This window comes from Nicotiana tabacum, chromosome 3 (assembly GCF_000715075.1).
Source record: "Nicotiana tabacum cultivar K326 chromosome 3, ASM71507v2, whole genome shotgun sequence".
In the NCBI taxonomy this organism is placed as follows: Eukaryota; Viridiplantae; Streptophyta; class Magnoliopsida; order Solanales; family Solanaceae; genus Nicotiana; species Nicotiana tabacum.
In genome coordinates, this window is record NC_134082.1 from 187,699,362 (window position 1) to 187,713,935 (window position 14,574).

Below are 14,574 nucleotides of genomic sequence, written 5' to 3' on the forward strand. Positions count from 1 at the left end.
GTCAACTTTGCTCGTACAATGGCGGTACATGTCGATTTTGTACATATAATGGAGATTTTTTTATATCTAGTCCCTTCATTGCTCGGCCTAGAGATGTAATCAGTAGGTGGGGCGATGAACAATGCCTCAAACCTCGAGACGTCCCACTCCTCTCCTCATTAAAAACCTTCACGAGAAAACTCGTTTGGGACAAAACCCGGGCGAGGGAAAAAGAGTACGACTTGGGCGGCGTCGCTTTTCAGAAGTAGAAGTGCTTGAGGTGGGCGATATTCCAGTTATTTTATAGTAGTTTTCCTTCCATTGTTTCTAGTTGGAATGCTCCTTTGCTTGTTGTTGCTGTGATTTTATATGGCCCATCCCAGTTTGTTCCCAATTTCCCTTCATTCGGGTCTTTCGCTGCTTGCATTTTGGCTTTTAGTACGTAGTCCCCGGCTCTGAGTGGTCGTACTTTGGCTTTCTTTTTATAATACCTTTCTGCTTGTTGCTTTTGGGCCACCATTCTTATGTGTTCCATATCCCTTCGTTCTTCGACCTCATCTAGGTCTTGTAATCTTCTTTCGTCGTTGTTTGGTCCACTCTCGTTGGAGTACCTCAGACTAGGTTCCCCGACCTCAACAGGTATGACTGCGTCAGTGCCGTAGACCAGAGAATACGGTGTCTCACCCATGTTGGTTTTCGGCATTGTGCGGTAAGCCCATAACACCTCTGGTAGCAATCCCGACCATAGCCCTTTGGCGTCCTCAAGCTTTTTCTTTAATATGTTCAATATTGTTTTATTGAAGGATTCCGCTTGACCATTGACAGCAGGATGATATGGCGTGGAGAGTATCCGCTTGATGTGCCATTTCTTGAAGAATTAAGTCGTCTTTTTCCTAGTGAACTGGGGTTCGTTGTCGCAACTGATTTCTTTGGGGATGCCGAAGTAGCATATGATGTTTTTTCGGATGAACGCGATGACTTCTTGTTCGTATACTTGAGCGAACATACCTGCCTCCACCTATTTGGAAAATAGTCAGTTAAAACCAAAAGGAAACGTATCTTACCTCACCCTGCTGGGAAGGGCCCGACGATGTCCATCCCCCATTTTATAAACGGTCATGGAGAGGTGGCAGAATGTATGAGTTCTTCCACTTTGTGTATCATAGGGGCATATTTCTGGCATTGCTCGTATTTCTTGACGTACTCCGCAACCTCTTTTTTCATAGTGGGCCAGTACTATCCTGCACGAATAAGACACCTGATGAGGGCCCGGTTGCATGTATGGGCGCCGCAGTGGCCTTTGTGTACCTCTGCGAGCATATGCCTTGTCTGATTTGGTCCAAGGCATTTGGATAAGAGGTCGCCGAACGTCCTTTTGTAAAGTTCGTGGTTTATGAGGCTGTATCTAGCCACTTGTATTCGGAGCTTTTTGGCTTCTTTTTTATCTTATGGGAGTATTCCTTCCTGTAGGCATGATGTGATGCAATTACGCTAGTCCCAAGTTAAATTTATAGAATGTACCTCGACTTGGTTTATTGACGAGTGGAGGAGGGTGACCACATTCTCCTTGGTGATGTTTTTAGTTGCTGCTGCCAGCTTGCCGAGACCGTCTGCTTCAATGTTTTGTGCTTGGGGTATTTGGTCGATTCGACATTCATCAAATTCTGGCAGCAGCTTGTGGATTTCGGTCTGGTATCTCCTCAACCTCTGCTCCTTAATTTGGAAAGTCCCAATAACTTGGTTTACAACAAGTTGAGAGTCACAACGGAGGATGACTCGCCAAACACCATACTTGAGGGCCAATTTCAGTCCTACAATTACGGCCTCATACTCGGCCTCATTGTTAGTCATTTCAGGGCATCGTATGGATTGGAGAATTACTTTGCCAGTTGGACTTCGAGTACGAGTCCCAGTCCCGATCCTGATGCGTTGGACGCGCCGTCGGTGTAGAGGACACAGAGGTCAGATCGTTTAGTCAAAGTGAGAAGCGCTTCTTGTTTGACTTCAGGCAGTATTTCCGCACTGAAGTCAGCGAACACTTGCAACTTTATCGCAGTTCATGGTTGATATGTTATATCATGCTTGCTCAATTCTATGGCCATTTGGCCAACCTTCCCGATAATTCAGGTTTGTGTAATATACTCCTGAGAGGAGAGGTTGTCACCACCTTTATGGGGTAGCATTGGAAATACGGTCAAAACTATCGTGAAACTATGACTAATGCTAGAGCCAGTTTCTCGAGGTGGGGGTACCTCGTTTCAGCGTCAATTAAGGTTTTGCTGATATAGTAAATTAGAGATTGCGTACCTTTGTCTTCTCGAACTAAAACTACACTTACCGCAACTTCGGATACAGCCAGGTAGACTAGGAGACATTCTCTTGGATCTGCCTTGGCGAGTAAGGGTGGTGAAGACAAGTATGCCTTCAATTTCCTTAGGGCGTTACACATTCTGAATTCCATTGAAGTCTGTTGTCTTTCCTTAATACATTAAAGAATTTATGGCATATATCCGATGATCGTGAGATGAACCTCGACAAGGCGGCTATCCGTCTCATCAGTTTTTGTACCTACTTTTTGCTGGTCAACATTTCGGGTATTCCTTCGATGGCCTTAATCTGTTCTGGGTTGACCTCGATGCCTCTTTGGGATACCAGGAAACCGAGGAAGTTACCTGAGCTTACATCGAAGGCGCATTTTTCGGGGTTCAGCTTCATGTCATACCGTCTTAATATATCAAAGGCTTCCTTCAGATGATCGATATGATCTTTTTTCCTTTTCGATTTAACCAGCATGTCGTCGATGTAGACTTCTATTGTTTTACCGAGTTGGTTTTTGAACATTTTGGTGACTAATATCTGATACATCGTCCTTGCATTCTTTAATCCGAACGGCATAACCTTATAGCAGTACGTTCTTTGGTGAGTGATGAAAGTGGTTTTCTCCTGGTCTTCTTCTTCCATGAGGATCTGGTTGTATCCCGAGTAGGCATCCAAGAAGCTCAGTAACTCGTGTCTTGCCGTTGTGTCGATGAGCTGGTCGATGTGTGGCAGTGGAAAAGAACCTTTTGGACATGCTTTATTTAGGTCTGTGAAGTCTACACACATCCGCCACTTTCCATTTTTCTTCTTCACCATGACCACACTGGTGACCCACTAAGGGTACTTTGACTCTCGGACGGAGCCGTTTGCAAGCAGCTTATCGACTTCTTCGCTCATGGATTCGTTGATCGTGGCATTGAACTTCCTTCTTATTTGTCGTACTGGCATGTATAGGGGGTCGACATCCAGCTTGTGTGTGGCGATATCTTTTGGGATACGTGGCATATCTGCATAGGAGAAGGCAAACAGATTGGCATGGTCAATCAAGAACCTATGAAATTTATGTGGTTCCGAGAGGTTATGTCCGATATAGGCCTTTTTTGTGTTGTCGTTTCTGTCTAGTAGGACGGGGTCAAGATTTTCTATCATTGATTCAGACGCTTCCACGATGTCGGGGTCCTTGATAGTGTCTATCCGCTCAAGTCTGGCTTCCAACATCACTGGTTGTTATGCTTTAGCATTTCCCCCTTTGAGTTGTTAGGTGTGGACACAATCTTGGGCGATGCGGTAGCACTCCTGTGGGTTGCGTTGCTCGCCTCAGTGCTGAATACTTCCCATGGGGTAGGAAACTTGATAGAGACTGGAGGGGACCGCTCGCATGGCGTGTATCCACGGGCGCCCTATGATGGCGTTGTAGGTTGTTTCTTGGTTCATGACGTGAAACGTCGTCTCTAGAGTGACTCCTCTGGCCAGGATGTGTAGCACTATCTCTCTAGAAGTTCGTTCAACTGCATTATTGAAACCGGTCAGCACTATGCAGCGCGGTATTATCTTATCTTTTAGTCTCATCTGTATGAGGACTCGAGGGTGGATAATACATGTGCCGCTCCCGTCATCTACCATAATTCTTTTTACATCAGTATATGCAATACATAAAGTGATAACAATGGCATCATAGTGAGGGAAAGACAAACCGTTGGCATCTGACTTATCGAAGATGATACTGTTTTCGAGGTTATCACATCGTTCATGGGTGATTGATCGTTTGAGCTTATGTGTGGTGGTGAACTTGACATGATTGATTCCTGTGCCATCGCCTCTATCGATGATCATCTGTATAGTGTGAGCGAGAGAAGGTGGTTTTGGAGGTCCCTGGGGCTGTTCGCGTCCGCAGGCGAAGTTAACCCATCCTCGATTGCTCAGTAACTCTTTCAGGCGTCCCTGGCTTAGCATTCACACTATATCCTATCATAGTCCTATGCAATCTTCGGTTTTGTGACCCCTTTATTGGTGAAATTCGCAGAAAGCACTTGACTTCCGAGTGCTGGGGTCTGGCCTCATCTTTTGCGGCCATTGCACCTTTGGACCGAGTTTCTCCAGATCATACACTATTTCTGAAGGAGAAGCACAAAAATATTGAGTAGATAGGAGCGGAGGCATACCTTTCTCGTGTCAATATGGTGTTGTATATCGAGGAGGAGCATCCGCGTGTCGTGGTGGAGGCGGAGCAGACGTCCTAACGTAAGGTTGATGCCTTTCTCGGCCGAGGTGAGGCCCAATTGATCTGTTTGACCGTCGTTGCGACGATATTTCCTTACTTCAGTTTGAAGGGTCGTTAACCGTTAGGTCGGGCCGTTGAGGTCATCCTCGCCAGCTCGTACTTCGGCGTAGTAAGCGTTATGGATTTCTTCCCAAGTAGTTGGAGGGTATTTCATGAGCTTGCTTAGCAATTTTCTGGTCGCTCTCGACCCGTTCCTGTTTAGTCCGTTCTAGAAGGCTACTACTTCCATTCCTTCTGACACATTTGGCAAGCTCATTCTCACCATATTGAACCGAGCTAAGAAGTCTCTAAGTCCCTCGCCGTGCATTTGTCTTACGACAAATATATCATTTACTCTGGTTTCTACTTTTTTGGCTCCTGTATGGACGGTGATAAATTTGTCTACCATTTCCTCGAATGTTGCTATCGAGCGCACCGACAGTTGAGAGTACCATGTCAAGGCTCCCCCTGTTAGGGTTTCTCCGAATTTTTTTAATAGCACCGATGGTACCTGCTCTTTTGAAAGAACGTTACCTTTTATGGCTGTAACGTAGTGGATGATATGATCCTCTAGATCAGCAGTACCATCATATATCTTTAAGTAGGGAGGCATTTTGAATATTTTAGGAATGGCGTATGGGGCCGCTTCTTCGCTGTATGGCTGCTCAATGAATCGACCAACATCGCGTTTTGGAAACAACTTTGGGGCACCTAGTATTTTGTCAACCCTCTCTTGGTGTTCCTTCATTTGATCACGGAGTGCCTTATTCTCATTTTCCATCTCCTTCATTTTCTTTAAAACAGCTGCAAGCGTATCATTACCTGCGTCATTAGCAACATGAATGTTACCTGTATGGGGGGCATCTTGCTCATCAATGTTTATCGTGACATCTGCATGTGTAACATTCTTGTTATCCCTTTGGGCGGGTTTGTCAAGTATGGCATTCAGAGTACTCGTTAGCCATTCTTCCAGCAGTCTTCACACTACTGGTGGTGCCTTTCCTGTTGCAGATGTGGAGGCTTCCTTCTCGCGTGAAGCAGTTACGCTTTCGTGCGGGGGAGGTGAAATGTCTCCCCTAGGTGTGATGTCTGGCGTTTCATTTTTGTTATCTTCCCTGCTATCATTGTTGATGGTGTTCAGGAGGTTGGTTGTGACGCCTACTATTAATTTTTGTTTTGCATCTCCTTTCCCTGCCATTGTTAGTTTGTACAAAGCTAGGAGGAGGTGATTATCCCTTTCAAGAGTCTCATGAGGCTAAAATCTTAGATAAAGAAATTCCCACAGACGGCGCCAAATTGTTTGACCAAAAGATCTTGAAACCCTTTTGATTAAATCAATTAAAGAAGTTGAAGGGGTAAATCTCAGCCAAGTATAATAAGATCTAGCTTGAAAGATGCAAAGAGTGAACAATATGAACAATGTTTCTTTATATCTCAGAACCGAACGATAAAGTATGAATATGACAACTTTGAATGTAGAAAGATTTTGCAATGGATGTTCTTAGCTTAAAGTAAAAATCGTATATAGTTCTCAGAATTGTGATAAGTCAAGAATCACCCTTTTTTATAGAGTGTTTGGTCCCCTTTTATAGGAGACAATCCCTCATTTTTACCCTAAAAGAAAAAAAGGTACAACACAAGGAATATTTGAAAGGCATATTCCCATTGTTTTCTATCATGCTAACACGACCACAGACGTCGTGCATTTTCCAACCACTGTTAGTTGTCGTCCATCATAAGGATTCTTAAGATGCGGCGTTGTATGGACCTTGCTCTTTGTTACACTTGGTATCGGTCGTAATCGTCCAAATTTTGACCTATACATTCTATCGCCATACTTTGTGTTTTATATAAATTTGCAAATTCTACTTGAAATATTAAGGTCAGTTGATTTTGTGGCAGTTTACAAACTTGTTTTTAGTTTTATGATCCTGTATTTTTTTATATGTTAGATTTACTTTTACACGTAAACTTTTATACACAAGAAGGCAGAATAGCCTAAATGGCACTTATACTTGTGCCACTTTATCATCCTGGTCCCTGTATTCAATGAAGTTTCATCCAGACACATGAACTCAATCAAAACATGCATTTTAAACCCCTTCGGCATTACATGTTGGTCACTCGCCTGACGTGGAAAATATATCATGTCCATATCAGATAAATCAATGCCACATCATCCACTTAATACACCTAAGGGAAAAAGTAATTGGGAAAATCAAGAAAAACCCCTCTTTTTTCTGGAATATAAAGTTAACACAAGTGCATCTGAAGAAGCGATTGAAGATAAAAGTTCAGAGCTTGAAGAAACCCTTAAGAAGAAAGCTAGGTTCATTGTTGCTGCATTGGCTAAAACGTTGAAGAGATTGAAGGTAAGTGAGTTGCATTTTGGGGATCTCAATAAACCAAGCAGCCCCAAAATCAATTGCTGGCCAATCATCGTTTTCTCCATTCCTAGGCCTAACGCCATTAACACCACCCTTCAACTTCCCTTTTTCACTCCTTATTTAACCACTTCTCTTTAGAACGAAGATGAAAATTCACATACTGTAGAGCCTTTCCGGAATAATTTCCTTGCAGCAAGAAGCTGGGAGAGGTGTTATATGGATACAATCGAGCGTTACTAAACCCTAAGAATTAATGTCGTGTATATATGAATGTAGTATCTCAGAACGCCTTAGCAATTTCCACTTGCGATTTGACAATTTGTTCAATCTAGCGCCTCTATCCTTAAACATATGATTTTGCAGGTAATAAGTGTACTCTTCTTCTTCTTCTTCTTCTTCTTCTTCTTCTTCTTCTTCTTCTTCTTCTTCTTCTTCTTCTTCTTCTTCTTCTTCTTCTTCTTCAGCAATTGGTTATTTGCGTCCTATTTTCTTGCTTTGTTTTCAATTATATACCTATTGCTTAGACCTGCTAATTACACAAAACGCTTTCTAGTTGGTGGTTCTTCTTTTCATAAGGTCGGGGAGAAACAGGATTACGATAGGAAAGAGGGGGAGATGAATACGGGGAGAAACGGGGTGAAATAAGGCCGAAGGATTGGGAAACGGGTAGAGATACTTGGGTTGGAAAATTAATTTACTCTTTTTCTTTTTTATGGTTATTCTTTATTCCTTTTAATATTTTTAAATCAAAATAAATATATGCACTCTCCTTTTTAGAGCGTGTAACTGGGGGTGGGCATAAAATCCGAAAATTCGAATTCCGAACCGGACCGAATTAATTCGGTATTTCGGTTTCGGTTTTTTTCGGTATTTCGGTCCAATTTGGTATTGCAATTTAGGTATTTCGGTATTTCGGTACGGTCTTCGGTATTAAAATTATGAAATTTCGGTATACCGAAATACCAAAAATCCGATTTTTAAAAGATATTTTCTTAATTATTACTGCCCAGCCCATCGCCCGCCCCAGCCCCAAATGCCCAAGCCCAAGCCTAAACTCTAAAGGTCATTTGTCCAATTCAGATACAAAAGAGAAAGTGAGAAACCCTGATCTGCTTCTTCTTTCAGATCAGATCTAATTCAAATGGACGCTCTCGATTCTGTGTTCGATCCTCTTAGAGATTTCGCCAAAGACAGTGTTAGGCTCGTCAAAAGATGTCACAAGCCTGATCGTAAAGAATTTACCAAGGTTGCTACTCGTACAACGATCGGTTTTGTTGTGATGGGATTTGTTGGATTTTTACCAAGGTTGCTAATCGTAAAGAATTTACCAAGGTTCCGAGCTCCGACTCCTCACTCCTCAGTCCTCACTCCTCACAAATTCCGGGCAAACGAAGATGTTGTTGTTGCGAACTTGCGATAGTTTCAATTTTCAAAGGTATGTTTCTACTTTCTAGCGATGGAAATGAATTTGATGAAGATTTATAGCGATGTTCTTTAGCAAAGATTAATTTTATATTCGAAACTCATTTTTTTGGATCAAGTGTTTGATTAGGTATAAAGTAGGTTGACATATGAAAATCCTATTAGGTATAGCAGTAGAACAGGGAATGAAGATAGTAGTTTAGTGAAATTTCTTTAGCAGTAAGCGTTGGGCGTTGGCAGTTGTGTATTGATATTGATTGAAGTAACTGATATAGGAAAATGATTAATTTATGTAGCCCGTTGCACAAACTGTAGTAATTGTATCTTACTAGAGCTAACTGGATAGAAACTGTACTAATTTCTGCTGCTGCTGCTCTCTATTCTTTAGCAATGGACATAGTACTCTAATTAATTTTGGATAGATCATATTAACTGGATAGAAACTGTACTAAGATGATTACAAAAAGATTTTGTTTTCTCTTTCTATTTTGTTAAAATCTTCTTTAGACTTGGTGGAATCTTCAACTTTATTCAGACTGATATATGACTATATGTTAATCGGCGGGCTAATGGACTTAATATTGTGTTACTGCCCATCAACGGCCAAACATAAATCCTTCCTCAAGTTGAGTAAATTTTCCTGTGAATTGAGAAAACAAACATGGAGAACAAAGAAGAAGATGTAAGATTAGGAGCAAACAAATATTCAGAGAGGCAAGCGATTGGGACGGCAGCACAGAGTGACAAGGATTATACAGAGCCACCACCAGCGCCACTATTTGAGGCAGGAGAATTGACGTCTTGGTCATTCTATCGTGCTGGAATTGCTGAGTTCATGGCCACTTTCCTCTTCCTTTACATCACTATCTTAACAGTGATGGGTGTTTCAAAGTCTAAGTCCAAATGCTCCACTGTTGGTATTCAAGGCATTGCTTGGGCTTTTGTGGGCATGATCTTTGCCCTTGTCTACTGTACTGCTGGCATTTCTGGAGGACACATAAATCCAACAGTGACCTTTGGGCTGTTCTTGGCAAGGAAACTGTCGTTGACAAGGGCAGTGTTCTACATGGTGATGCTAAGCGTAGTGCTAGGGATTCACATGTCCCTCTTTTGGCACCATTGCCTATTGGATTTGCTGTGTTCCTGGTACACTTGGCCACAATTCCAATCACTGGTTTCTCTGCTGCTGCATCTTAGTTCATGCTTGCAGATGCTGTTAAGATGGTTTGGCTGTGTACTGTGTTAAGTGTTAAGTTGTGTAATGTGTTGTGTAGTTGTGTACAGATTCAATTGTGTATTGTGTTAAGTGTTAAGTTGTGTAATGTGCAGTTTTTGCTTGTAAAGAAGTTGTTGTCTTGTTCAGCTTTTGCTTTTCACTTATTCAATTGTGCATGTGCCATCAGATTCAGATCAGCCATGTGCAGTTGTGCACTATTATATATCGGAAAACAGTGCACCGAAATATTGATTATTCATTGATTGTTAAACCGAAACCGTACCGAACCAAAATAAGAAATATCGAACCGTACTGAAATATTTTGGTATGGTATTTGGTATACACAATTGATAAACCGAATACCGAAATACCGAACCGAAATTCTTAAATACCGAACGCCCACCCCTACGTGTAACCACTCATTTTTCTGACTCAGCAAAATGAATGACACCTAAGCTCAGTCAACGATCAGAGGGGTTTAAAATACATGTTTTGACTAAGTTAAGGTGTCTGGATGAAACTTCATCGAATGCAGAAACCGAAATGACAAAGTGACACAAATATAGGTGACATTTAGCCTATCTGCCTACACAAGAAATCTAAAAATATTAACTTTTTAATTTTAAAATTGTAAAGAAGCATAGTATAAGAATAATACGAAATATTATAAGATTAAAATTTCAAGTAACACTAAAATAGCTTATAATTTCCATTTTGGGGCGTGTCGGCACGGGTAACATGATGTTAATCCCATGTGCTGGATAATGAGGTGTTACTGTAAATCTATAGAGTCCGTTGTCGCTTTTCGGACATATTCATTTTACAAGTGGCGTTGCGCAACATACGCGTAATCAGAATAATTATGGCATCTCTTTTAACCTTTGTTGCCACGACACGTTTATAGGATGCTCCCTCAATATTCAAAATAAAAATAATAGGCCCCCCTCGATTCCCAAGGCATTAAACGAAGCTCAAAACTAGAAAACTCCATCGCCAACAGCCTTTGAACGTTCTTCCTTTGTTCAAACTAGTCCAAATCCAAATTTGACCCTCTTTCACTTTCTCCACTTCATTAATAATCCTTCCATTTTCCCTCTCCCTTCTTCACCAAACCCCTTTGTAAAAACATGCCAGACAAAAGACCGTCCCTGTTGTTGCTAATATTGTTTGTTGTTCCTCTGTTTTTCCCGGCTGTTAATTCTATCGGTGTTAATTATGGCACACTAGGGAACAACCTTCCTCCGCCAGCTCAAGTTGCTCAGTTTCTCAAAGACAAGACCGTCATAGACCGTATCAAAATCTTCGACATCAACCCCGACATCCTTCGAGCTTTCGCCAACACAGGAATCTCAGTTACCGTCACTGTTCCAAACGGAGAGATCCCCAACCTCTTGGACATCAGTTATGCTCGCCGATATATCGACGCCAACATCAAACCCTTTTACCCACAAACCAAGATTGATGTTATTCTTGTGGGAAATGAAGTCCTCCACTGGGACGGACCAGATATCCAGATGAAGCTGGTTCCTGCCATGAAAACCTTTTACCAAGCTCTTGGTCAGTCCGGGTTAAAGGATATCAAGGTCTCCTCTCCTCATTCTCTGGGTATCCTTTTAAGATCCAACCCACCTAGCGCCGCGAGGTTTAGGCCTGGTTGGGATGTGGGTATTCTGGCCCCTATGCTCCAATTCTTGCGCGAGACAAAAGGACCTTTTATGGTAAACCCTTACCCATACTTTGGGTACAACCCAAAACAGGAGGACTTCCTTTTATTCAGGAAAAACAAAGGTGTCTACGACAGGTTTTCTAAGAAATGGTACACAAACTCGTTCGACATGTTGTTAGATGCGGTGTATATGTCGATGGTAAGGCTTAAATACCCAGATGTAGAGATTGTAGCGGCGGAGACAGGATGGCCATCTCAGGGTGAGTCATTTGAGCCTCAATGTACGGTGGAAAATGCGGCTTCTTACAATGGTGGGCTGTTGAGGAAGTACAACTCTGAGACAGGGACGCCATTGATGCCGCACAGGAAGATTGAGACATACATATTCGGATTGTTCAACGAGAACACTAAACCCGGTTCAATTGCTGAGAGGAATTTCGGATTGTTTCGCCCGGATTTCACCCCGGTTTACAATATTGGAGTCTTGAAAGGAGAGCAGGTAACTTGAACTTTCTTCATTAATTACCACTTACATTTTATCATCACTTCAAAATTTGTATTGCTGGTAATTAAGAAGTTGGCCGTTTCGCGTTAAATTATTGTGTGTTCGACGAATGTTCTTGCATATATATAGTGTTTGTTGATTATAGGCTTAAGTTGAATTTCTTTTCTTTTTCATATTCTTCTGGCTGCTTAATGTCCAATTTGGACACCATTCTGACATCCAGCTAAAACAAGGGAACCTCTTTTAAACCACGCCACGCACCTTCTTGTTTAGCCATTCATGCTAAGTAATTGCGGTCCATATGTTTTATTTTGGTAATCAAGAAAAAGTTCAATTTGTTTTTACAAAATTATTCTTATTTAGATATTCCTAAAAGGTTTTTTTACTCCACACATTAAATATTTAGTTAAAGATAGTTTAGTCATACTATATATTTTTGTATAGAATTTAGTATTTTCTAAGCAAATTAGTTGAACGGAGGGAGTAATTATTAATTAATTCTTTTTGTTAAGTATAAATAAACTGATACCTCATTAACTGATCATTTAATGTTTTTGGGAGACCAACTTTACGACACTTACTAATTCGAAGGTATGAGGGCATTTAAGTCATTTTAAGAGGATGTGAAAATTGAATTGAGGAGTTTAATAGGAATTTGACTTGTCCAGCTATAATTATGACAAGCTTTTGTAATTTGTTTCACGTATTTCCTGTTACATGGAAGGTGTTTCCTATTCTTTTCTCTTTGCGCCCCATTGTTTTTTGTTGGGACGTAGCTTCAAAAATCTTTGAACTGCTAGTAGCTTTTTCAGTTGATCACAGCTGGTTGTATTGCATTTTCCCACTCAAGATGGAATATGTTGTCCATGTGAGGGACACTTGGCTTCATGTGAATAAAATCACCTATTCCGGTTGGTGTACTTTGTCTGTCGAATAGGGCAACCGACAATTAATTGATTCAAAATTGACGGTGTTAACGCAAATACTTTTTTTACTACTCCATTAGTTTAACACAAATACTTTTATAGACGAACACTTTAGAATATGGACCTCAAAATTATTTTGGTGTAGTGCGTAGCTAGATTTGTATTGTTAGCTCATTGTTTGTTTTGCTATCCTCGAACTAAATCTTGATATTTAACCAAAAAAATTAACCAGATACGTTGCAAGCTGGAACTTCATAAACTTGACACCAGTCCCACCACATACAATAATAAGTTTTTACATTGGATTCCCCTTCCATTAAAAAGATAGTAGTAACGGTACTATCGTTTCTCAGTACACAAAAAAGGGTAGCGTGCTGGAAAGTTCTAGCGGTTACGACCTAATGAACATGTGCTGTCGAATTCTTTATGCCCATTTCTGAGATGTCTTTTTAGAAAATGAAAAAGAAAAAGATTTGAGCATCATTTTTTTGTATCTTTAAATGGATCCAATGGTTGGTCGGATAATATTAGGATCACCGTTATTTGACCTATTTTAACCCATACAAATTTTGGGTGAATTTAGTAATATTCCCTCTGTTCCAATTTATGTGAACTTGTTTGACTGAGCACGGAGTTTAAGAAAAAATGAGGACTTTTGGAATTTGTGGTCCTAAACATGTCAGAAAGGGGTCCAAAGTATTTGTGTGATTATAAAAGTTTCTCATTAAGGGTAGAATTAAAATTTTAAGCTTAATTGTTTCCAAATTTAGAAAGGGACCAAAAAAAAAATAAGTTTACATAAACTGAAACGGAGGGAGTAATCGGTTTATTGACTTGGTATATCCAAGTTAGAACCAATACATTCATTTGTCACCTCTAATCATTTACATAATCTTCATTTAGTTATTTATTTGTTTGTTTTGACGAACTACTTTTATACCATCTTTGTGATTTTGATACCCACAGGCTCAACCAACACCAGCATTGCCCGCGCCAAGAAATGGTAGTGGCAACAAAGGGCAACCAACATCACCAGTAAGACCAGCAGAGAGCAAAAAATTCTGCATGCCGAAAGCCGACGCTACGGATGCACAATTACAATCCAACATAAACTATGTGTGCAGCCAAGGAGTGGATTGCACCCCAATTCAAGCTGGAGGTCCCTGCTTTAATCCCAACACTATTAGGTCTCACGCTGCCTTTGCCATGAACTCATACTACCAAAGGGAGGGCCGCAACGCATTCAACTGCGACTTTGCCGGTACTGGTGTCGTCGCCTCTACTGATCCAAGTAAGTCACATTCCGAGTTGAAATTGTTCGTTTGTACAACTAATGAATAATTGTTTTTACCATATAGTTTTCACTATACTAATATTCTAATGACGCCTTCCATGTGTTTTGTATTTTTTGTAGGTTATGGCACATGCAAATTCCAATCCTGAATGTACGTGTGCATCTGAAAAAGATTTTTCAACTACTCCTACATTTGAAGGATTAGTTTTAACATATAATCTTTATGTTTATGTACTGTGGTTTACTCAAATTAATCTAATTGTATTGGTGTATAAATGTGTTCCTATGCTAGTGTAATGCATACTTGTATCATTTATTTAATTTGCCCGCTTAATTTCCCGTATTCTCCCTCGTCATTTTCTCTGTTTTTAACATGAAGAAAGATCTAGATTTGGTGACAACGTACTGGTCAAAAGGATCCAAGGAAGGAGGTCAATCTTTGAACTTGTGAAATTAATTTTTTAAGGCCTAAATTACGGTTTGCCCCTTTTTAAATATTTAATTTTTTTTTATTTAGCTAGAGTTAATTTTGTCGATGTAAGTATAGATAGGTAAAATTGTACTAAATTTAAATCCATAAGAAAATTGGATTTTATCTTA

The 14,574-nt window shown here is 40.6% G+C and overlaps 2 protein-coding genes and 1 pseudogene across 2 annotated transcripts; 2 read left to right on the plus strand and 1 right to left on the minus strand.

Moving 5' to 3' along the window:
* Positions 1–280: 280 nt before the first annotated feature.
* On the minus strand, positions 281–667 carry LOC142178453 (uncharacterized). Its single transcript, XM_075247983.1, has one exon. The coding sequence runs from the start codon at positions 665–667 to the stop codon at positions 281–283; it is 387 nt and encodes a 128-aa protein (XP_075104084.1).
* An 8,304-nt stretch (positions 668–8,971) lies between these two features.
* LOC107826124 (aquaporin PIP1-1-like) lies at positions 8,972–9,564 on the plus strand (annotated as a pseudogene).
* Positions 9,565–10,436: 872 nt separating this feature from the next.
* Positions 10,437–14,295, plus strand: LOC107826126 (glucan endo-1,3-beta-glucosidase). The gene is made up of 3 exons (XM_016653075.2): positions 10,437–11,748; positions 13,647–13,971; positions 14,095–14,295. Exons 1-3 carry the CDS (start codon positions 10,711–10,713, stop codon positions 14,121–14,123), a joined length of 1,392 nt encoding a protein of 463 aa, XP_016508561.1. The 5' UTR covers positions 10,437–10,710; the 3' UTR covers positions 14,124–14,295.
* The last annotated feature ends 279 nt before the right edge of the window (positions 14,296–14,574 follow it).